Below are 22,423 nucleotides of genomic sequence, written 5' to 3'. Positions count from 1 at the left end.
ATGTCGGGGTGTTGACCTATTTTTATTGATTTTGAGAGGGGTTCTCTGTGCCTCCTGGATTTTAATGCCTGTTTCCTTCCTCACATTAGGGAAGTTCTCTGCTATAATTTGCTCCAATATACCTTCTGCCCCTCTCTCTCTCTCTTCTTCTTCTGGGATCCCAATTATTCTAATGTTGTTTCGTCTTATCGTATCACTTATCTCTCGAATTCTGCCCTCGTGTTCCTGTAGTTGTTTCTCTCTCTTTTTCTCAGCCTCTTTATTTTCCATCATTTGGTCTTCTATATCGCTGATTCTCTCTTCTGCCTCATTTATCCTAGCATTTAGTGCCCCCATTTTTGATTGCACCTCATCAATAGCCTTTTTGATTTCGATTTGGTTAGATTTTAGTTCTTTTATTTCTCCAGAAAGGGTTTCTCTAATAACTTCCACGCTTTTTTCAAGCCCAGCTAGTATCTTTAAAGTCATGATTCTGAACTCTAGGTCCGACATCGTACTAATGTCCGTATTGAGTAGGTCCCTGGCTGACGGTACTACCTCTTGTTCTTTTTGCTGAGGTGATTTCTTTCGTCTTGTCATTTTGTCCAGAGGAGAATAGATGAATGAGAGAACAAAAGGCTAACAGGTTTACAACGTCCCCAGCAAATATACTGTACACAAATCAGAAAAGACCTGAAACCAGGGGAAAAGAAAGGGAAAGAAAGAAAAAAGAAAGAGAAAAAGAAAAAAAAAAGAAAAGAGATAAAAACAAAAACAAAACAATTCAAAAAAGGCAGAATATGATCAAATATGATCAGGCTAGTGCATAGATTAGTGCCACACACTAGATTTTGGGCGTATTTTGGTCTGTTAGAAAAAAGTGCCTCCTAAAATTTTAAAGGAAGAAAGACATATATGTACAAAATAAGGGTTGATACAATGAAGGGATGGAAGATGACTGTAAAGATGAAAATTATAAAAGATTTTATAAAAGGACTTGGTAAGATAAGTTGTTTGAAAAAAGAAGATTTAAGGAAAAAAAAAAAAGGGGAAAAGGGAGAGAATGTGATCAGGCAGGAGACTAGAACAAAGCCATACACTAGTGGTTTAGGGTATATTTTGATCTGTTAGAAGAAACTGTACCTCAAAATTTTAAAGAGAGAACAACTTATATATATATGCCAAAAACAAGGATAACTACTATGAAGGGATAAAATATGACTCTAAAAATGAAAAAAAAATAAAAATGTTTTTTTTTTAAAAAAAGGGATTTATAAGATGTTGGTTGAAAAAGGGAAAAAGAAAAATAAAAAAAAGTCAACAAAAATTAACTTTGATGAAATAATGAATCATGGTAAAAAAAAAAAAAAAAGAAGCCATGAATCTATGTGCAGTATTCCCCTAGCGCTGGAGTTCTCCTATTCTCCTTGATCGATCAACTTGGTCTTGGCTTGCTGGCTGTTTGTGTTGATCTTCTGGGGGAGGGGCCTGTTGCTGTGGTTTCCAAATGTCTTTGCCGGAGGCAGAATTGCCCCGCCCTTGTCGGTCCGGGCTAAGGAAGCTGCTCCAGTTTGCTCTCAGGAGCTTTTTTTCCCTGCAAGCTCTCGGTACAGCTTTGGAGGACCAGGACGAAAATGGCGGCCTCCCAGTCTCCGCCCGGAGGAGCCGAGAACTCGGGGCCCCACTCCTCAGTGCGCCCCCAGAGAAAAGCAGTCACTCCCGTGTCCCCGGTCTCTGGCCACACTCCGTGCTCACCCGGCCTGTGATCGAGCGTTGCTATCTCTGGCACCCGACCCCGCGCGGAGTCTCCAAACCCAGCAGATCCCTGCAGTGCGTTCCCGCACCGCTCCTCCCGTGGGAGGGAGGGGAGTCTCCCCGGATCTGCTGCTTGTTGGGTCTCTGCTGGGGGAGCCGTGCCCCGACTGGGCCGCAGATCACAGTTTGTGGCAACCCCGAGCTGAGAGCCCGCGACTCTGCTCCGTCTCTGCAGCCGGCTTCCCCGCCCCGACACCTGGGAGCTCTGCCGCACTCAGGCACCCCCGGTCTCTCTGTGACCCCAAGGGTCCTGAGACCACACTGTCCCGGGAGGATTCCACCCCCCGCTTAGCCACTGCAGCGACGTCCCTCCGCCGAGCCAACTTTTAAAAGGTCCGATTTTGTGCTCCGCGGCTCTAGCACTTGCCAGAAGTGGCCGGCGGAGGCCCCTCCCCCGCCGTCTATCCTCCCGAATATCGCCTCGGATTCACTTCTCCGCACGTCCTACCTTCCAGTAAGTGGTCGCTTCTCTGTTCAGAGAGTTGTTGCTACTCTCCTGTTCGATCTCCTGTTGAGTTCGTAGGTGTTCAGAATGGTTTGATCCCTATTCAGCTGAATTCCTGAGACCAGACAAAATCTAGGTCTCCTACTCCTCCGCCATCTTGCTCCGCCAACCTTCACACACATGATTTAAAAATATTTTCTCTCATTTTGTGGATTGTCCTTTCAACATTTTTAATGGTATCCTTTGAAGTGCAGAAGCTTTTAATTTTGTGCTTTTGGTGTCATATCTAAGAAATCATTGCCTAACTCAAGGCCACAAACACGTACTCCTCTTTTCTTCTAAGATATTTATATTTTTAGCTCTTACATTTAGGTGTGTGATCCATTTTGAGTTGATTTTTTTGTATGTGGTGTGTGGCAGGGGTTCAAAATTTTTTTTTTTTTTGCATGTGGCTATCCAGTTGTCCCAGTACCATTTGTTGAGAAAATATTATTCCCTTTTTAATTTTCCTGGCACCCTTGTTAAAAATCAAGTGACCATAAACATAAAGGCTTATTTCTGGATTCTCAATTTTATTCCATTGATATTAATATATCTATCCTTGTGCTAGCACCATACTGTTGTGATTGTTGCAGAATTGTAATACATTTTGCAGTTGGGAGGTGTGAGTCTGCTCACTTTCTTCTTCTTTACTTTTTTTTTAAAGATTTAGTTATTTGAGAGAGAGGGCGTGAGCAAGTGCACAGGATGGGGAGGGGCAGAGGGAGAGGGACAGAGAGAATCTCAAGCAGACTCCCCAGTGAGGATGGAGCGTAACGTGGGGCTTGATCTCAAGACCCTGAGATCATGACCTGAGCCGAATTCAAGGGTCAGACGCATAACTTACTGAGCCACCCAGATGCCTTTCTTCTTTTTCAAGATTGTTTTGGTTATTCTGGGTCCCTCGCATTTCCATATGAAATTTAGGATCAGGTTGTCCATTTCTGTTTTTTTAAAAAAAGGCAACTGGGAGTTTGGTAGGGATTGCCTTGACTCTGTAAATCAGTTTGGTTAGTATTGCCGTCTCAACAGTCTTTTTTCCCAAACTTTATAATGATGCTAATGGACAAATAAAAATTGTACATATTTATGGTGTACAATGTGATGTTTTCCATCTTAACAATATTAAATCTTCCAATCCATGAACACAGGATGTATTTCCATTTATTTAAGTCTTTAATTTCTTTCAACAATATTTTGTAGTTTTCACAAAAAAGTTTTACACTTGTAAAAATTTATTCTTAAGTGTTTTGTTTATTTTGATGTTAGCCTAAAGGGAATTGTTTTCTTAATTTCATTTTTGCAGTCTTCATTGCTGGTGTATACAAGTATAACTGGTTTTTATGTATTGATCTATCTTGTAACCTTGTTGAACTTGTCTGTTTGTTGTCTGGACACATCTTATCCTTAATTTAAATAATGAGTTTGGCAGCATACTCATTATTGGATTTCTAACTGCTTAACTAATCATGCAGCTACCACAAATCATGGAGGGAATCCCTTTTAGTGTTTGGAGAACATTTAAAGAATCATTACTGACTGCTAGCATCCAGCTATACTTTTTCTCTCATATGTGAAACTAGTTGATCTAGTTCCTTTATAAGTAGTATATTCTTTTTTTAAAAAAGATTTTATTTATTTATGTGAGAGAAAGTGAGAGAGAATGCGTGATGGGGAGGGGGAGAGAGAGTGAGAAGCAGACTCCCTGCTGAGCAGGGAGCTCGATGAAGGTCTTGATCCCAGGACCTGGAGATCATGACCTGAGCTGAAGACAGATGCTTAACTGACTGAGCCACCCAGGTCACCTGAGTAGTATATTCTTTACCTGTAAGTATGCAGTGGCCACTCTGTCCCAAGCCAAGTTTCCCTATTTGTTAGAGTTGTTTTTAGGCTCTTATATTAACACCTAGCACTAGATACATAGTGATGATGGCCGATTTGAATTTGAGGCTTACTTTGTACAGAGGACACATTTAAAGCAGTTTCCATGCATTATCTCTTATCCTTAGAATAACCCTAATGAGGTGTAGATGCTGTTGTATCCCCACTTTAGAGATACAGAAATTGAGGTGCAGAAGTTAATTTGGCTAAGGTCATGGAGCTAGTAGATGGTGGTCCTGGGCTTGCCTACACTCCACTGCCTTAAGAAGGGACAAGTATTTCTCTTCTCTCGACCCCACTTGAGTCTCCCAACTTGTCCATTTGGCCAGATATTTGGTAGTCATGTCTCTGTTCAGCTGCCTATGCTGGACGCTGAATTCTTTTTTTTTTTTTTCTTAATTAAGTAGGCTCCACACCCAGCATGGAGCCCAGTGTATGGCTTGAACTCAACCCTGAGATCAAGACCTGAGTTTGAGATAGAGTCAGACGCTTAACCGACTGGGCCACCCAGGTGCCCCTGGATGTTGAATTCTTAAGAAGCACACAGTGCTGTTATTTCTGTTGGTTGTGGCCCTTATCCTCCTTCACTAGCCAGCTGAGGACTGAGATTCATCTCCACACCTGGGCGGTTGGCTGTCACGACAATCATTTGTCTTTGAAGGGCCAAGGAATTCTTTCTAGCTTTCTCCATCTGAATCCTTGCTTTCAGGCCTGATCTTATTTGTGGTAGGGGTCTATAATTAGAAGTAACACATTCAGAATTTGTAGTGACAGAGCACTGAGGTTTCCTTCTGAGCTTCTCAGTAGTTGACGGCTAAAAGGTGTTGCCTGCAAGTGTCACTCGGTCATGAGATTTGAAATCTAGAAGTTCATTTAAACCTGGAGAAGTATATTTGAGCTGTTGGGCTAGATGAACATTTTCAGAGGTGAAAATACAGTGCTGGTATTTCCAAACTTGTCTGTGCCAGTACTCAGTGTGTTCATCTAGATATGTGCCAGTCTCCATCTTTGGGAGCTGTGCTTACAGTGTGCTGTCTGTCCTTGGCTTCTTTTTGCTGTTTCCTGTTCCTTTTTCTATTTATAGGGTTTTTTCTTTTCTAATAGTTACGTGAAAGTTTCTATACTAGCATAGTGCTATGATTTGTGCCACTAGAAGGTTTACAAAGGCTTGCCAAGGCGAGGGTACAGCTAGTCCTGCTATTAGACAGGGTGTATTCTCTTTTCTAGCCACTCTCTGGCTTTATAGCTTTCCCTGGCTGGCTGAGTGCTTGAACAAGGGATTGTGGGAAAGAATAGGACTAGAATCTCAGGAGGATGCGGTGGGAAATGTTGGTATAATCTTTATTTTTCAAAATGCTTATAAAACTCATTTGAGTAGGGGCGCCTGGGTAGCACAGTTGGTTAAGTGTCTGACTCTTGGTTTTGGTTCAGGTCATGATCTCAGGGTCATGAGACTGAGCCCTGCATTGGGCTCCATGCTCAGCATGGAGTCTGTCTGAGTTCTCCTTCTGCCCCTCTACCTGCCGCCCCCACACTCTCTCTCTCTCTTTGCTCTCTCTAAAATAAAAAAAAAAACTCATTTGAGTAATAAACAAATACTTTCTTCTGTGTAAAATTCAAACATTACAAATCTGTCCCTTAACCTCATTTCCACCAAGCCCAGTATCCTTCCCAGGGAAGGTATCCTGACATTTTCTAGTCCATTTATAACATCAATTTCATGTTTTTTGTCTTTAAAATAATTGGCATCATATTGTACATGTTTCCCCTGTGCTTTTTCACAATTTGTTATTTCTTGGAGATCTATCCATGTCAGTACTAATAATTTTGTCATTCTTTTATATACATTTTATATACTGGCTACTTTGTTAAAAACTATATTATGGAAAACTTCAAATTTATGTAAAAGTAGAAAATCTCCATCCCCAGATCAAATGCCAGATATTATATAATTTCATACATACATTATATGTATCTCTAATAGATAAGGACTTTCTAAAATAACTTAATCACTAAGCCTTTTCTTTCGTATTTCTTACAAACTGGTAGGTAGATAGGTTTGATTAGAATCACATTTTATTTTTTTATAATAATTTATTTATTTGACACAGAGATAGCGAGAGCAGGAACACAAGCAGGGGGAGTGGGAGAGGGAGAAGCAGGCTTCCTGCTGAGCAGGGAGCCCGATGCGGGGCTTGATCCCAGGACCCCGGGATCATGACCTGAGCCGAAGGCAGACGCTTAATGACTGAGCCACCCAGGTGCCCCGAATCACATTCTATTTTTTTAAAATTTTATTTATTTATTTGACAGAGAGCACAAGTAGGCAGAGAGGCAGGCAGAGGGAGAAGGAGAAAGAGACTCTCCACTGAGCAGGGAGCCCGACGTGGGGCTCGGCAGCTGCTTAACCGACTGAGCCACCCAGGCACCCCATCACATTCTATTTTTTAGCAAGAGTAGTTCCTAGTGACGCTGTGTATTTTCTACTGCATCACACTAGGAGGTCTCTGATGTCTAATGACTCCATTTTTGTGATGTTTGATTTATCGATGGGTTCATGAAGTATTAGCTTGATTCATCCATTATTATAGAGATCCCCAACAGCCTTTCAGATAATCATCTTATCAGGTATTGATCCTCATTGCCTACATCCAGTGGTGTGTTGATAAATGTTTAACTGGCTATTTACCAATTTTTATGGTATAAACATTCCTGCCACAGCCAATTTTATTCTTGCTCATGTCTTACAAAATGTGGGGTTGGAACTTATGTATACAGTTGGCTCTCATAAGCTGGTATGAGCTGTTCTCAGCAAACTACTGCTTAGATCCATTGTTCAATTGGTAGTTGCAAAATGGTGATACTCTCATTTCTTTTACCTTTATTAATTTGGGTCTTAGTTTACTTAACCATTTATCTATTGTTAGAAATTTTGCTTATGACTGTTACAAAACTTGTGAGCTGAAGAATACCATAAAACACTACAATTCTTGGGGTGCCTGGGTGGCTCAGTTGGTTAAGCATCTGATTCTTTTTTTTTATGTTATGTTAATCACCATACATTACATCATTAGTTTTTGATGTAGTGTTCCATGATTCATGATTTCAGCTCAGGGCATGATCTCAGGATCGTGAGATCAAGCCTTGTGTTGGGCTCCATGCCCAGTTTAAGATTCTGTCTCTCCTTCTCCTGCCCCCTGCCCACTTGCATATGCTCTCTCTCTCTCTCTCTCTCTAAAAAAAAAAAAAAAAAACCAACAACAAAGCAATAGAATTCTCTAACATAACATAATAAAAAAAGGGAAAAAAAGCAATACAATTCTCAGTGTATGCATTTGGGTTTAGAGAGTTATATGAAAACTGAAATAGACTTCAGTAATGGTGACCAGCAAAAGTGTCTTATCGTTTAACCAATATTTATTGAACACTTACTGTGTACTAGGTACTGTGGAGAATTGTAAGAGGAATATGGATATGGCCCCACATTCTGCCAGTCAGTATTATAGTTACATGTGAGAAGGGTGCTGAGTCTGGGTGGTTTCTAACTAGGATGATCTGTAGATATGTTGGAGTGGTTGTACAGGCTGTTGAGCTAGCCTTTGAAGGATGGATATAATTTTTGGAGCCAAATTCTGCTGATTTTTCTTTGATATCTGCCTTGGCTCACTTCTTATTACCAGTTGCCTTGGAGACTACTATAGTAATCTCCAGTCTGGTTTGCTTGCTGCGTTCTTTTCCTTCATAGTGCAGCAGGATTAATTGTCTTAAGTTCAGCCATGATGTCACTTCCTTATTTAAAACTTCTCAGGTCTTTCTATGTAAACACCAAATTGCCATAACAGCTAGACCTAAAGCCATGAGAACACATGAATTCAGTAAGAGACAAGCACCATGGCCTGGAATGCTCAGGGAGGAGTATATTTCAGGAAGAAGTAGAGACCAGAAGTCTTTAGGTTTGCTACTGATCAACAATAAGAATGGGGCCTAGGGGAGAAGGAGTTTGCAAACTATGTTCCTAGGAAGTCTTAGAACAGTTCATTGGAGTGGTAGGGTTAGTCCAGATTGCAAAAGGTGGGGTGACTGAGAAACTTGGATGTGGAGTTGTCATCACAAACTCATTTTGAAGTGTTTTGGACTTAGATGTTGGTTTGACTGTATGTCATGGTGGAAAAGAGACCCTACCATGATAATAGAATCTTTTGCCAAGTTGCCTGCCTGCCTTCCGTCCAAGACACACACACATACACGTTTTTAACCAACCTAAGGAGTTTCATAGATTAGGACAAATGCATTCATGTAAAAGTAATATGAGAAATGAAACTTGACCTTTACCAAGGTTAATTCTCATGCGTTTTTGTTGCTTAACTGCTCGTATCTCTGTCTGGGACCTCGTTAACCTGTGGTGCAAGAAGAAGGAGTTACTGGAAAAAACTGGTAAATCAATTCTAGAATCATAGAGTGTCAGTGCTAAAAGACAACTTACATGTCATCTTGGCCACCTCTCACATATTACAGGTGATGAGACTGAGATCCAGAAAATGTAATTGCTTTGTTCTCCATGAGAATCCTCTTTGCTCAGGTTTTTTTTTTTTTAACGATTTTATTTATTTATTTGACAGAGAGCACAAGCAGGTGGAATAGCAGGCAGAGGGAGAGGGAGAAGCGGGCTCCTTGCTCTGCAGGATGCGGGACTCGATCCCAGGACCCTGGGATCATGACCTGAGCTGAAGGCAGTTGCTCAACCACCTGAGCCACCCAGGCGCCCTCTTTGTTCAAGTTTTTGTTGCAAGAGATTTGGGTGTTGGAGAAGGCAATCTATATTAATTTAATTTGGGGAGCACACCTTACTGTTTTTCTGTGGGTAATAATTCATCTAAAGTTCACAGATATATTAAAGAATAGATATGGTGCTCAATATGCAAGAAAGTAATAGTGTTTTCTTTTTTCTTTCTTTTTTTTTTTTTTTAAAGATTTTATTTATTTATTTGACAGAGACACAATGAGAGAGGGAACACAAGCAGGGGGACTAGGAGAGGGAGAAGAAGGCCTCCTGCTGAGCAGGGAGCCCGATGTGGGACTCTATCCCAGGACCCTGGGATCATGACCCGAGCCGAAGGCAGATGCTCAACGACTGAGCCACCCAGGTGCCCCTCCTGTGTTTTCTTTTATGTGATTTACAGTGTTGGGCCAATTTCCCCGAGGTTCTTTAGGGAGACAGGAAAGAAAGTTTTGTCTTCATAAATAGCTGGAGATCTTAGGAATTCTTTTTTTGATGATCAAAAATTGTTATTAATATAAATTGTTATTATCAGATTGTTAAGTATATATTAAAAAAAGGAAAGGAACAGTATACTGAATCCCTGGCCTCAACAATGATCAACTATGGCCCATTTTGTTTTATTTGTGTTCCTTCTCCCATATGACTAATCATACTTTTTTCTCCTACCCCTAGCTTGAAAAAAAACTATTGAGGTATAATTTTTAGACCATAAAGTTCATCCATTTTAAGTGTACAACTCAGTGATTTCCAGTAAATTTATCAAATTGTGCTGTCACCATAATCCAGTTTCAGAACCTTTTCAGCACCCCAATGGTATGCCTCATGCCTGTTTAGTCAGTCCCCACGCCCAGCCCCAGATAACCAGTAATCTGTCTTCTTCCTGTTTCTCTAGATTTGCCTTTTCTGGACATTTCATATAAATGAAATCATACAAAATATGGGTCTTTTGTGCCTGGTTTTTCTATACTTTGATGTTTTCGAGGTTCATCTAAATTTAGCATGTATCAGTATTTCATTTTTTTTTATTGTGGAGTAGTGTTCCATTGTATGGATGTACCACATTTTGTCTCTCCATTCTTCAGTTTCATGGACATCTGAGTTTTTTTATACTTTTTGCCTGTTAGGAATAATGCTACCATGAACACTTGCATACAAGTCTTTGTGGTACGTATGTTTTCATTTCTCTTGGCACAGGACCTACGAGTGGAATTACAGGGTGTATGGTAGTTTAAAAAACTGCCGAACTGTTTTCTAAAGTGTCCATACTATCTCACATTTCCAGCAGCAATGTGTAAGGGTTACCGTTTCTTCCCATTTTTACCAATGCTTACTATTTTTTTTAATTATAGCTGTCCTGCTGGGTGTGATGTGGTATTTCATTGTGGTTTTGATTTGTTTCCCTGATGACAAATGATATTGAACATCTTTTCATGTGCTTATTAATGATTCCTGTGTCTTCTTTGGTGAAATGTCTACTGAAGTCATTTGCCCATATTTAAATTGGGTGTTTGTCTTTTTATTGTTGAGTTATATATTCTGGAGTTCTTTGTATATTCTGGATGTAAGGCCTTTATCAGATGTGTGATTCGCAAATATTTTCTTCCCATTCTGTGACTTGTCTTTCCATTTTCTTAATGGAGTATTTTGAAGCAAAAAAGTTTTGCATTTCAATGAAGTACAGTTTATAAATTCTTTCCTGTTTAGATTGTGCTTTTGGTGTCATATCTAAGGAATCTTTGCCTAACCTAATGTCTTGAAGTTTTTCTATTATTTATTTCTAAAAATACTACAATACACTTATATTCGTATCTCTAATCCATTTTGATTTAATTTTTGTCTGTAGTGTGAGCTAAGGGTCTAAATTCATTTCTTTGTATGTGGATATCCAGTTGTTTCAGCATTACTTGTTGAAAAATACTCTTTTCCCTATTGAGTTGCCATGGCACCTTTGTTGAAAATCACTTGACTATAAATATAAGGGTTTGTTTCCGGACTCTCTGTTCTGTTTGTTGATCTATATGTCCTTATGGCAGTACCACACTGAATTTTTTTTAAAAGATTTTATTTATTTGAGAGAGAGAATGAGAGAGAGAGAGAACATGAGAAGGGGGAGGGTCAGAGGGAGAAGCAGGCTCCCCACTGAACAGGAAGCCCGATGCAGAACTCGATCCCGGGACTCCAGGATCATGACCTGAGCTGAAGGCAGTTGCTTAACCAACTGAGCCACCCAGGCGCCCCTACACTGAATATTTTTTAAAGCAAGGGAGTCATGTGTAGTCTTGCGAAAAGGTAATCACATGACTTAGAAGGCTAAATATTTGCTACAGTGGCACATTTTAAGATAGTGTTTGGCATCCTATTTATTTGAGTATGTGGCATGTAGCATATTCAGAAGCATCATTTTAGTGCCTTGAAGCTGCATAGTTTTCTTTACTTTCAACCTTCTGACATGCTTATTCCCTGGACATACAATAACACCTGTCCAGCTATTTATCCCCTATCTCAGTGCCCTTTTCCATTACCTGTCCTGTAGGTTCAAAATGTGATACTGACTGCTGCCTCATAGTAGCTTTGGTTATGTCATTTTACTTCTCCAGGCCTTAATTTTCTCATCTGCGAAGTGGAAGAATTGAATTTGATCTCATTACTTTTCCAAACTCAGTCATTAATATTTTCTCTGGTGAACAATTCCAAGTCATGTGTAAGTTCCTATCTTTTAACTGGTGAAAAATAATTGTTGTGTTTAACAGAGAATTGAACGAGCTTGTATGTTTGGGGGATGTGGGGCATTATCAGGGGATCAAAGCAGCTCTTGTTGGAAAAGTACTCCTGGCAAACATTTTGTCATATTCGTAGGTGTATATGACATATGAACCCATCACTGTGTGTAACTGGGTGATTAGGAGATAGGCATAGGCTCACACATGCTTTTGTGATTAGTAAGGAAAGAAAGTACATTTTCTATTACAAAGAAATAGCCATTTTAATGAACTTGCCAAGAAGAAGAATGGTCCTCACTGATGAAATCCTTGAAGCTTTGCATATGGCTAACTCTCTACTTGATTGATGCTTAAAAGTGCAGGTCCCATTGGCAGGCTCCTTTCAACATTTTCCATCCTTTAAGTGTTTTTTTTTCCTTTGGCATTTGAATGGTTTTATTTTCTTCATAAAATATTCCTAGTTTGGGGGGAATGGGAGACCTTTTCACAGCTGAAGTTATTCCAAGTGTCTCTCCCCTGAAGAATTGGCTTTCTGTTCCTTGCAGCTTTCAATTGCCACATTTGCTGCTTTATTTCTACTTAGTAATTTGGAACATGTTTTCATTAAATCATTGATTTGGGGCTTTGTAAAAATCTGAGGGAAATTAGTAAATAGTAACATATATGGGTAATATTTTGTCTGGAAATTTCTAAGCATAATAAAATAAAAGGATAAAAAAATTTAGAGGTTAAGGTTTTGGATGAAGATACCAGGAACCTGAGATTCAGCAGATCAGTGCTAGAAAATGCACATCTTTCAATAAATTTAATAAGCATTAGTAATTATTACTGTGTTTTCTGAGTTTAGGATTAAATGGCAGTTTCTTTCATGAACTTTTAAATTTGGCTTTCAGGATTTGGGTATCTATTATTTTTTCCCTGATTACACTTACAAAATTTTCTGATTTGACAAAACCTTGCTGATACCTGGTATTCCACCTTGTTAACTGTGAGACTTCACGAATAAACCTACAGTTGCTTCACATGTATGGTATAGCTTTCAATATATGCATCAAAAGTGTTCTCCTCCCCTCTTCTCTCCTTCTCTTCCCTTCTGGGAAAGCAGGTGTTACTATTAACAGGTATGTTGTCATCTTTTGCATGTGTATGCTAGATTACTCAGCCAAAGTATTTTTTCAGTTTCACTTTGCGTGAAGGTGTACTTTTTCTCTCTTTTTAATTTTTATTTTTTATAGATTTTCTTTATTTCTTTGACAGAGTAAGTACAAGCAGGAGGAGTGGCAGGGAGAGGGAGAAGCAGACTCCCCACTGAGCAGGGAGCCCAATGTGGGGCTCAGTCCCAGGACCCTGAGATCATGACCTGAGCCAAAGGGCAGACGCTTCACTGACTGAGCCACCCAGGCGCCCCTTTCTCTTTTTTAAATTGATAAAAGCATGCCAGATAAAATATTTGAATCCAATTTAAGATCATGAATGGACTGAAACTATTATAAGAGGAGATATTTTACTAAATTCAGTTCCAGTTATTCACCCACCATGTGAATACTTAATACACACATGGTGGTGTGTTTAGGTGCTCTGGGAGATAAAAAGGTGAATCAGACATAAACTTGGTAGAATGAAGCTAGATTAGTATCACCTACTGTTAAAGGAAATGAACGTGGGGTCATGAACATATAGAAGAGATTTTTCAGCAGGAACCAAATAAGGAAAGATGCATGAGCTAATGCCTTTTTTTTTTTTTTGAGAGAGAGTAGCAGCTAAGGGAAAACCCAAGGCTTGACTCTGCCTGCCTCCTTCTAGAAGCCATGTGTGAGAGTAGGTTTCTTACTAAAACTCCAATCTGGAGTGAAGTGAGTGAGTGGGTACTCTTAGTTTTACCTTCTCTTGACTGAGGGTCAGTGGACATGACTTCTGGAAAGAGAGGGAAAAAGCTGGAAAAGTGAATAATTACAGGTGATGCCCTGATATGGTGGCGGGGAAGGCCCAGGGCTCCATGCTGAACTGAGCGAATAAACTGAAGTTTGGGAAGTACCTCCAAGACCATTGATATACCTCAGGACTTGAGAGAATACACTCTGCTACAGAATTGTTTATATCCTTTTGGTATTCACATTCAAAATAACGTATTTGTATAACCTCTTGTTGTCTTTTCAGTTTTAGTCATCATCTGCTGCCTTCCCCTTCTAGCAACTTTTCTCCTCTTTCACCCTCTCAATACAGTTAGAGTAGAATTTTGGTTAGATCAGTATTTAGTGTTTACATTATTCTTATGGCTGTGTAAGCCACATAGTAAATGATTTACTTTTCTTAACTTGTGCAGATTTTTGTTGGCCTTGGAATGCGTAATCAGCTTATTTCTTTTCAGTGTACTTGCCCCTGAAGCAACTGTAGACGCCCTCAATTTTCTAAAGTTCCTCTTATGAAATTCTGACACAGGTATTAGTTTCATCTGTTTGAAGAAATGTAGAGTGATTGTCTTCTATGCCTGGTACATAGTTTTCATCATGGCATCTCCCTTCTCTGTCATCCAACGATTCTCTTCTTCTTCCATGTTGGAGCTCCTTTATCCTATGCCTTGTTCTTTCTTGGTTTAATCTCTTGCTTTGGTAGAACACATCCTTGAGTAGCTTTTTTGGAAAGGGTTCATAGAGCTCAGTACAAACCTCTGAATGTCTAAGAATACCTTTAATTGAACCATCATGCAGGCTGCTCATTTGTATATTAAACTATCGGTTGGAAGTCAGTTTTCTTCAGAATTTTCATGACATTGCTCCAGTGAATTCTAGCTTTCAGTGGTATATTAAAAATCTAAAACTATTCGGACTCTTCATCCTTTGGATGTGGCCTGCCCTCCTCTTCCACCCCCTGCTGGAAACTTGTAGAATCTTCAAACTCCAGTATTTTGAAATTTCGTATTGATGTGCCTTGCCACGGGTCTGTTTTCTTCCATTGTTCTGGGTGTAGGCTCTTTTAATTTAGAAAGTCCTGTTCTTCATTTCTGGGTAGTTTTCTTGGACTATGTGACTTTTTTCTCTGCTATTTTCTGTCTTCTTGTGGAACTTTTATTTGGATATCATTCTACTTTTTTAAAGATCTCCTTAGATTGGGGTGCCTGGGTGGCACAGTCAGTTAAGTGTCCCACTTTTGGTTTTGGCTCAGGTCGTGATCTCAGGGTTGTGGGATCGAGCCCCACATTGGGCTCTGTGCTCAACGTGGAGTCCGCTTGGGGCTCTCTCTCTTTTTCCCTCTGCCTCTCCCCTCTGCAGTCACGTGTGCGAGCTCTCTCTCTTGCTCTCAGATAAATAAATCCTTAAAAAAAGATCTCCTTCGATTATCTTTGAACCTTTCTATTAAGCTTTCCTTTCCTGCCATCATGTTTTTAATTTCCAGGTGCTCTTTTTAATTATTTGACTGTTCTTTTTTTCAGTAGCATTTTGAGTATTTCATCTTTGCACGTAACATCTCTTATCTCTTACTGAGGATTTCCCTGATAACTTTGAGAAATGTCACTCCTTACTCCCACCCCATTTGCTGTCTTCTCAGTAAAATAAAGCTTCATGAGGGTAGAGCTTTTTTTCCTGTTGTTTTTTTTCCATTGGTATTTTCACAGCACCTCAGACAATGCCTTATACATAGTAAATGTTTAAGTAATTCTGGAATAAACTGAAGCATCATTATGGTGATACTAATATACATTAAATTTTTCTCCTATTATAGATCTAATCTGTATCTTTGAGATTAACCTTTTTTATTTCTATTGCTCTTAGAAATTTTTATGCAGATATCTGATAATACTTCATCATCTGTTTCTATTTAAGAAAGGGAGTAAAAAGCTGATTGGAATATATGGATAAATGGATAGGACTTGCTGTCTGTGGGTTTCACGGTGGAATGATCTGATTTGGTCATCTTGTTGGAGATCTCTTGATGTTGGTATCTAAATCTTCTTGGCTGGTCCAGTTCCCTGGAGCACTTCTTTTAACCTCTGGATACAAAAGTCTGAGAGCAGAGAGGAAGAGGGTTGGCAGTCTCAGCATCCAGAATGTATACATTTACTAGATCCCCCTGTTTTCACTATGGCCCCATGCCTTCATTTGGGCCTGATGACCTCCCTGGAGAAGAAAGATACTTCTAGCCTTTTGCTGGAGTGGGAGACATGATGAAAATATGCAGAATGTGGGAGAAAAATCTCAGGATCTAACTCCTCCTAAAGGGCTTCAATTAGTCTTTTTTTTTTTTTTTAATATGGGGATGGATCATGGTCCTGTAGTTCTTACGTTAGTTCAAACAAGTATTTGTTGGACACTTCCTATATCCTGAATTATCCAGGTGGAGTAGGGGTAGGGCATGGACACTACAGGCAAAGGGGACCATAGGAGCAGGGATCCTGAAGCCAAAACCTGCGTGAGGTGTAGCTGGAACCCAGTCTTCAAGGGTATTGTCAAGGTATGCCCTTCTAAAGGGTAGGAAATAAGATTGACTATTAGTTAATTTTCTTTACTTTTTATTGCTTTCTTCATTTTACCCCTACTTCCAGAGGAATTTGATGTCATCAGTTCTTGAGAACTGGGGTACACCTTGATTATTGTCTGCTTTCTCTGCTGCTCATTTAGCTATCAGCCACTCATCTATTTTCCCAGTTCCAAATTTAAACAAGAAAATTTAAACAGTTTCTTTTCACTATTATGTTAATGAGATAAGACTGAGATTAGTTGCAGATATTCAAGCTACTATCTAGACTCAGAAGTCTTACTATAGGACATTTACTAAAATTCAGGACAGCAGAAACTAGGAATCCTCTACAGTATCAAGCCAAGCTTTTAGTTTCAAGTGGTCCCAGGTTGATAAGCACCTCCAGGTTTCTGGCAGACACAGTAGAGGAGGAACCCACTTTCCACACAGGGCCCAATTCCTACAGGTAAAGTTCCAAGGGATGTGCATTCAGAGTCAGAGGTTGCCAAGCACTCTAGGAAATGCAACACAGAGAGAGCTAGCAGGAGCAACAAAAGGGTAGTAAATACAAAGCCCTCAGATTGTGGGATTATCAGACACAGACTGTTACATAAATATGTTCAATAAGTTGAAAGAAAAGGAGATGGAGAAAATGAGCACATAGCCAAGAAATTATAAAAATGGAAAAACCATTTTGAAAACAGATCAGATAGAACCAGAAATGAAACAGTCATTGAAATAAACTTAAAGATTGGATTAACAGGACATTAAGCACAGTTGAAAAGGGAATTAGTTCCTGGAACAGTAGATCTTAGAAAATTATCCAGAACACAGCACAGCTGAGACAACTCCAAAAGGAGAGGTAAGAGCAAATGGCAGAAAGACAATATTTGGAGAATCACTCAGAATTTCCCAGAGTGAACAGGATGCCACATGGTTCAGAAATTCTAGTGAAGATCAGTAGGTTATGAAAGAAAAAGAGGATGAAGAGATAGGCAGACTCAGTGTCAAGTTTTGTACTGCAGAGTACCTCAAAGAGATTTAAAAAGCAACCAGGGAGAAGACAGACTACTTACCAAAAAAACAATGATTCTATAGACACCTGACTTCTTGACAGCAACAATGCAAGCCAGAAGACCACAAAATCTTATTTTTAATGTGCTGTGTGAAAATAGCTGTCCATCTAGAATCTATACCCAGTGAAATAATCTTTTGAAGAATGAAGGTAAAATAAAGACTTCAGTCACACAAACTGACTAAGCTTGCTACAACAGACTATCCATGAAGGAAATTCTAAAGACTTCAGACAAAAGGTAAGATTATAAAAGATGTTGTAATGGAAACTAGGAAAACTTTAAAAACTGAATGAGAACATATCAAAACCTGTGACACTTGGAAGAACATTTGTAACACTGAACGCTTATATTAGAAAAGAAGAAACGCAATCAGTTAAGCAAGTAATTTGAGCTAGAAAAAGAACGATAGGATAAGCCCAAAGAAAGAAAATGCAAGGAAATGAACAGACATTAATGAAACAGAAAGCAAGCAGACAATACAGAGGTTCAGGAAAGTTGGTTTTTGAAGAGTAATAAAATGGACAAATGTCAGGTGAGCTCAATGAAGGGAAACTAGAGTGATGGTACAAACGCTATTAGTAGAAAACAAAAGTTATGTGCACAGAGATTAAGATGAGTAGAGGAGGGCATGGGAATGTCTTTATGGCAATAAATATGGACTTTTAGACAATAAATGTCTAGAAAAATATTTATCAAAACTGACTTAAGAATTAGAAAGTCTAAATAATCCTGGAACAGTTAAAGAAGTGAAGTCATTAAAAATCTTGTTTCAAACAAAACTCCAGGCCCAGATGCTTCTGCTGTCAAGTTTTACCTGCCGGTCAGCAACAGCAGCCTATTCCAGAGTATAGATGGGGAACACTCTTCAGCCGAATGAAGCCTAACAGATAACCATATGAGCAAGGAAACTCACTTATCAGTCTCACTTATGAATATAGTTGGCAAAAATCCAAAACAGGATATTAGCCAGCTAAATCTAGCAGATATAAAAACCTGACCAAGTTGGGATTATCCTAGGTTGGCAAGGGTGTTTTAATATTTAAAAATTTATAATATAACTTATCATATTAACTACTTATAAGGGGTAAAATCATACTATCATCTCAGTGGGTGCACATGCAATTTTGGTTAAAATGCATCAACAGATTATCACAAAAATCTCAAAATAATAGGTGAGAATTTTCATGATCCGTTAAAGGGTTTCTACACAAACCTACAGCAGATACCATACTTAATGTTGAAATAGTGAAAGCCTTCTCTTTGAGATCAAGAGAAGAATGCCCATATGATTATTATGTTAACTTTACAGTAGATGTTCTAGCCAGGTAAGTAAGATAAAAAACAAAAAATAGATAAAGGTACTGAAAAGAAGAAACCAAATTGCTGTTAATATTCATAGGTGGTAGAATTTTATCCAAAAGTATATTCAGAAACACCCTCATATCATCTTTTACAAAAATAAGGCATTTTTTTAAATTAAAAAATGGTAAAAATGAAATGAATCGGACATGCATCTGGATGTAGGTCCTATATCTGAGTATACTAAGCAGGGACAGTGAGTCCTACAACTCAACTGTTTGGTTTCCCGTCTCTCAGGGATCACTGTCTTTTGTTACAGGATTTCCTAGTGTCTTGACAACTGTTGTTTTATACATTTCCCTCTCATGTCTTAAAACTTATTTCATATAAAAAACGTGTTTGTTTTGGGCTGTTTCAAATGGGAGAGTGAATCTGGTCTTTGTTATTCCCTCTTGCTGGAAGGGGAAGTTTGTTTAATGGTTTGTCAATTCTTAGTCCTCTTTGATAATGGCTTATCAATTCTTAGTCCTCTTCTGTTAATAAAGGGTTATTTTAACACACACTTTGTTCCAGTGCAAGGCCTTTCCTTTAAAAGCATGTGTAAGATTTTTAAAATTTTGTTTTTTTAAAGAAGCTGGTAATTTAAAGGCCCAATCCTGAGGACCTTTAGAGTAAGGAGTGGACCTGAGATGGATAATTCCTGAGGCTTTTGTTTTTCTGCTGCCTACATGCTTTGTTATCCAAGGCTGTTCAAGGTCTCACCACCCCTGGAGTTTTGACCCACTGATGTGTTTCATAAATTTTAATGAAAGACAGATTGAGAGAAATCATTGATGGGCCCACATGGTTGTACCAGATCCGTGCACTGGCTCAGAATGCAAATGTCTATGAAATTACTCTTAAGTTACCTTTCTGGAAAGCCCCAGACTCCATCTTCTGGCTCGTCTGATCTAGCTAGGTCAGATCAAAAGTGATTTTCAAAAACCCTCATGTTCTTGGCACATTGCTATGATTTATTTTTAAGTCACAGAAAATTGTCCAAATATTAGCACACATATTATAGAATTGCCAATAAACTAGGTATGGTTAGATAGAGCACGGTATGCTTTTTAAAGGAGTTTGTAAAGAATATGGTTTAACTTGCCAGTGTGTGATAATAAACTTATTTCTTATGCGTGATTATGAGCTTTATTTATAATTCACTAGCAGATGTTTATTTCATTTAGTTTACAACTCAGACATTCTTGGCTTAACTCAAATTTTCTCTGTATCTCACAGAATTAAAAAAAAATTAGACTAAGACTTTTGTTCAAAACATCCTTTATTTAAATGGAGCCAGATTATTGTAGAAACAGATTTTATTATTTCTGCTAATAAGGATCAGGGAGAGAAAAGGAAATTGAGATCTTTGAAGGGTTCCTCAACATCATTTAGTCCCATCTCTTTCAGCCTCCCTGCTGTTGTCAGACCCACTAGCTTATAGGGCAGCAGAACTGCCCATGGGAACTCCGGCTCCCTTCGTTTCTGTAGCCCAGTTGCTGAGCTAATGAGTAGTGTAATGGCCAAGAAATAGGGAGAAATATTAGAGAAACCAAAGGGCCTAGATTATTTGAACTAAATAAGTAACATCAGAATAATGAGGGATTGACTGCCTTTCCCTTGCTGGGTTCCAGTTCTTTGATCAAAGGGTATCTTTTCCTTACTGTTTTATACTGTCTTAATCAAAACAGCCTATATAAATAATTGGACTTGGGGTAGATAGGATGAAAATGAAAAAGGGGTTAGAAATAGCATGTACTCCTTTTTTTTAAATTAAGCCTTCAGATGGATTTTAATAACTTAAACATGTTAACTGCAATTGGTATTCCTAGTTAAAAAGTGGAAAGGGTATTTTGTTTTTGGTAATTCTTTTTTTTTTTTATATTTATTTGGGGGGAGGGGCACAGGGAGAGGGGGAGAGACTACCTCAAGCAGACTCTACCCTGAGTGCAGCACCCGATGTGTTTTTGGTAATTCTTAACAGTATATGTTTTTCTTTTCAGCTACTAAGTCAGGATTGTTACCTCCACCACCTGCGCTCCCTCCAAGACCTTGCCCATCACAGGTAGGAAACAGAAGTTGATTTCTGTGAACTGTTGGGTATAGTGAAATTGTCCTACCACTGTGCTTCCTTTGCAAGGGTTGATTGCCACAGAACTGGCCGGTCACATTCCCAAGATGACATCTGGACAAAGAGAGCAGAAAGTGGTTGCATTTCTTCTTATCCAGCCAGTCCTCCAGACTCATGTGGAAAAGGGAAAGTTTCCTTGATAAGCAACCAAACAAATGCATACTGGTTTACCTTTGGCCATAGAGGGTTGCATGTCATTTTCAGATAGAGAAAGAAGTAGAAGAATGGGTGTCTCTCCAATTGGGGGGTTGGGGACATGGTTTTTCTGTATAGTATGTACAGTCTGAGTGTGTATATTTTCATCAGTATTTTAGGAGCTGTGTTAATTCATAATTAATGGTCAGTCACCATGGTTTTAGTGCTGTGGTTTGGGCCTACAGTGCTTTCTTTATCGTTAGGATGGTATTTTCCTTTGGAACAATAAGCTGAAACAGCAGGACTTGGGAGAGTGTGTCACCAAAGTCTGTTTCACTTGTGAATTAATTCTGCCTCATTTATATGTGCTACTGTGGCCTTATTCATCAACACTCCTTGTAGAGTTGGAAATGAGAAGCAAGCAGCAAATCTGCAGAGTGTGGTAAAGGGCACTACAGATCCTTCCTTTCATTAATTGCTGCTGAAGAGACTTTCTGTCTTTAAAGGCCCTCTAACTTTCAGCAGAAAATGTTGGGAAATTTCTCTATTAACAGTCCTAGTTTCTGCCTTATTGCTCTAGATGCTTCAGAACATACCTTTCCACATGGCACATCTTAGGACTTGCTGAGTCACTGAGACCACTTTGAACATTTGCTTGTCCTTCTTTTAGAGAATTAGATCATCTTTAGCATCTGCTCAACCTTGAGGTGCAAATACAATGAGTACTGCTTTCCTTCCTCAGTTTGAAGGGTAATTAAAAGCCCTGTTCTTCCTGACTCACATATAAACGAGTGAGAACCCCCTTTCTAATACTCCAGGATTGGCTTTAAAAGTTGTTGATTAATCAGTCAACAAGTATTTAAGTCCCTGTTGTATATCTAATGGCAAGCTTTAGTTCCATCCTAAGCTTTTCCTTGGTTATAATTTCTACTCATTTAAATGAATAGCTCTGTTTATTGAGAATCTGCAGTAGACCAGGTATTGTGCTAAGTGCTTTCAATCCATTATTTAATCTTCACAAAAATCCTATGAAGTAGGTGTTAATATCCTTAATTTTTTTTACAGATGAGGAAATTGAAGCATACAGGGTTAAGCAAGTCAGCCAAGGTGACATAGCTAGTAAATAGGTAGAGCCAGCTCCCAAACTGAGGTCTGTCTCCTAAAGGTCCCTGCCCTCCCCATCATTGGAGCTGAAGCGTCTACGTATACAGTAAGAGAGTGATCTGTTGCTCTAGCGGGTGAGGCTTTCACTATGTGCCCCCTGTGGAAGACCTAGATGAGACCAAACTCCTTACTGGCACCAACAGCAAACCTGGGCTTTGTCACAACAAAATAGTGGGCATTCGGGAGGCAGTTATCTACCAGCTACTGGTTTCAAACTGGGGCTTGGGAGCCACCCGGCTGAATGCATGCAAGACCTGTCTGAAAGGGCTTTTGTGATCAACTTCCTTACCTTCTGCTGTACAAGTAACAGGAATGACTTCCTGGTTGTGAAATGTGTTGCTGCTATCTGCAGTCCTCATTTGACCTGCTTGAGGTGGGCTTCCTGCCTGCTTGGGGTCTTAGTGACCAAGGATCTGATGGGGGGCTGGGAATTCTCAAGTCACTGTTAATGAATGAGACTGCTTC

The 22,423-nt window shown here is 39.3% G+C and overlaps 1 protein-coding gene across 7 annotated transcripts in view; it reads left to right on the top strand.

Moving 5' to 3' along the window:
- REPS2 (RALBP1 associated Eps domain containing 2) overlaps positions 1–22,423 on the top strand; it is a 238,225-nt gene that overhangs the window by 142,297 nt on the left and 73,505 nt on the right. For all 7 annotated transcript variants that reach the window (XM_027609020.2, XM_027609021.2, XM_027609015.2 and 4 more), the window contains one exon: positions 20,532–20,593. In XM_027609020.2, the coding sequence (XP_027464821.1) occupies positions 20,532–20,593 (62 nt within the window). The remainder of the gene's footprint in view (positions 1–20,531; positions 20,594–22,423) is intronic.

This window comes from Zalophus californianus, chromosome X (assembly GCF_009762305.2).
Source record: "Zalophus californianus isolate mZalCal1 chromosome X, mZalCal1.pri.v2, whole genome shotgun sequence".
NCBI lineage: Eukaryota > Metazoa > Chordata > Mammalia > Carnivora > Otariidae > Zalophus > Zalophus californianus.
Note: the sequence above shows the minus strand (reverse complement) of the source record. Positions and strands in the feature narration are given on the sequence as shown.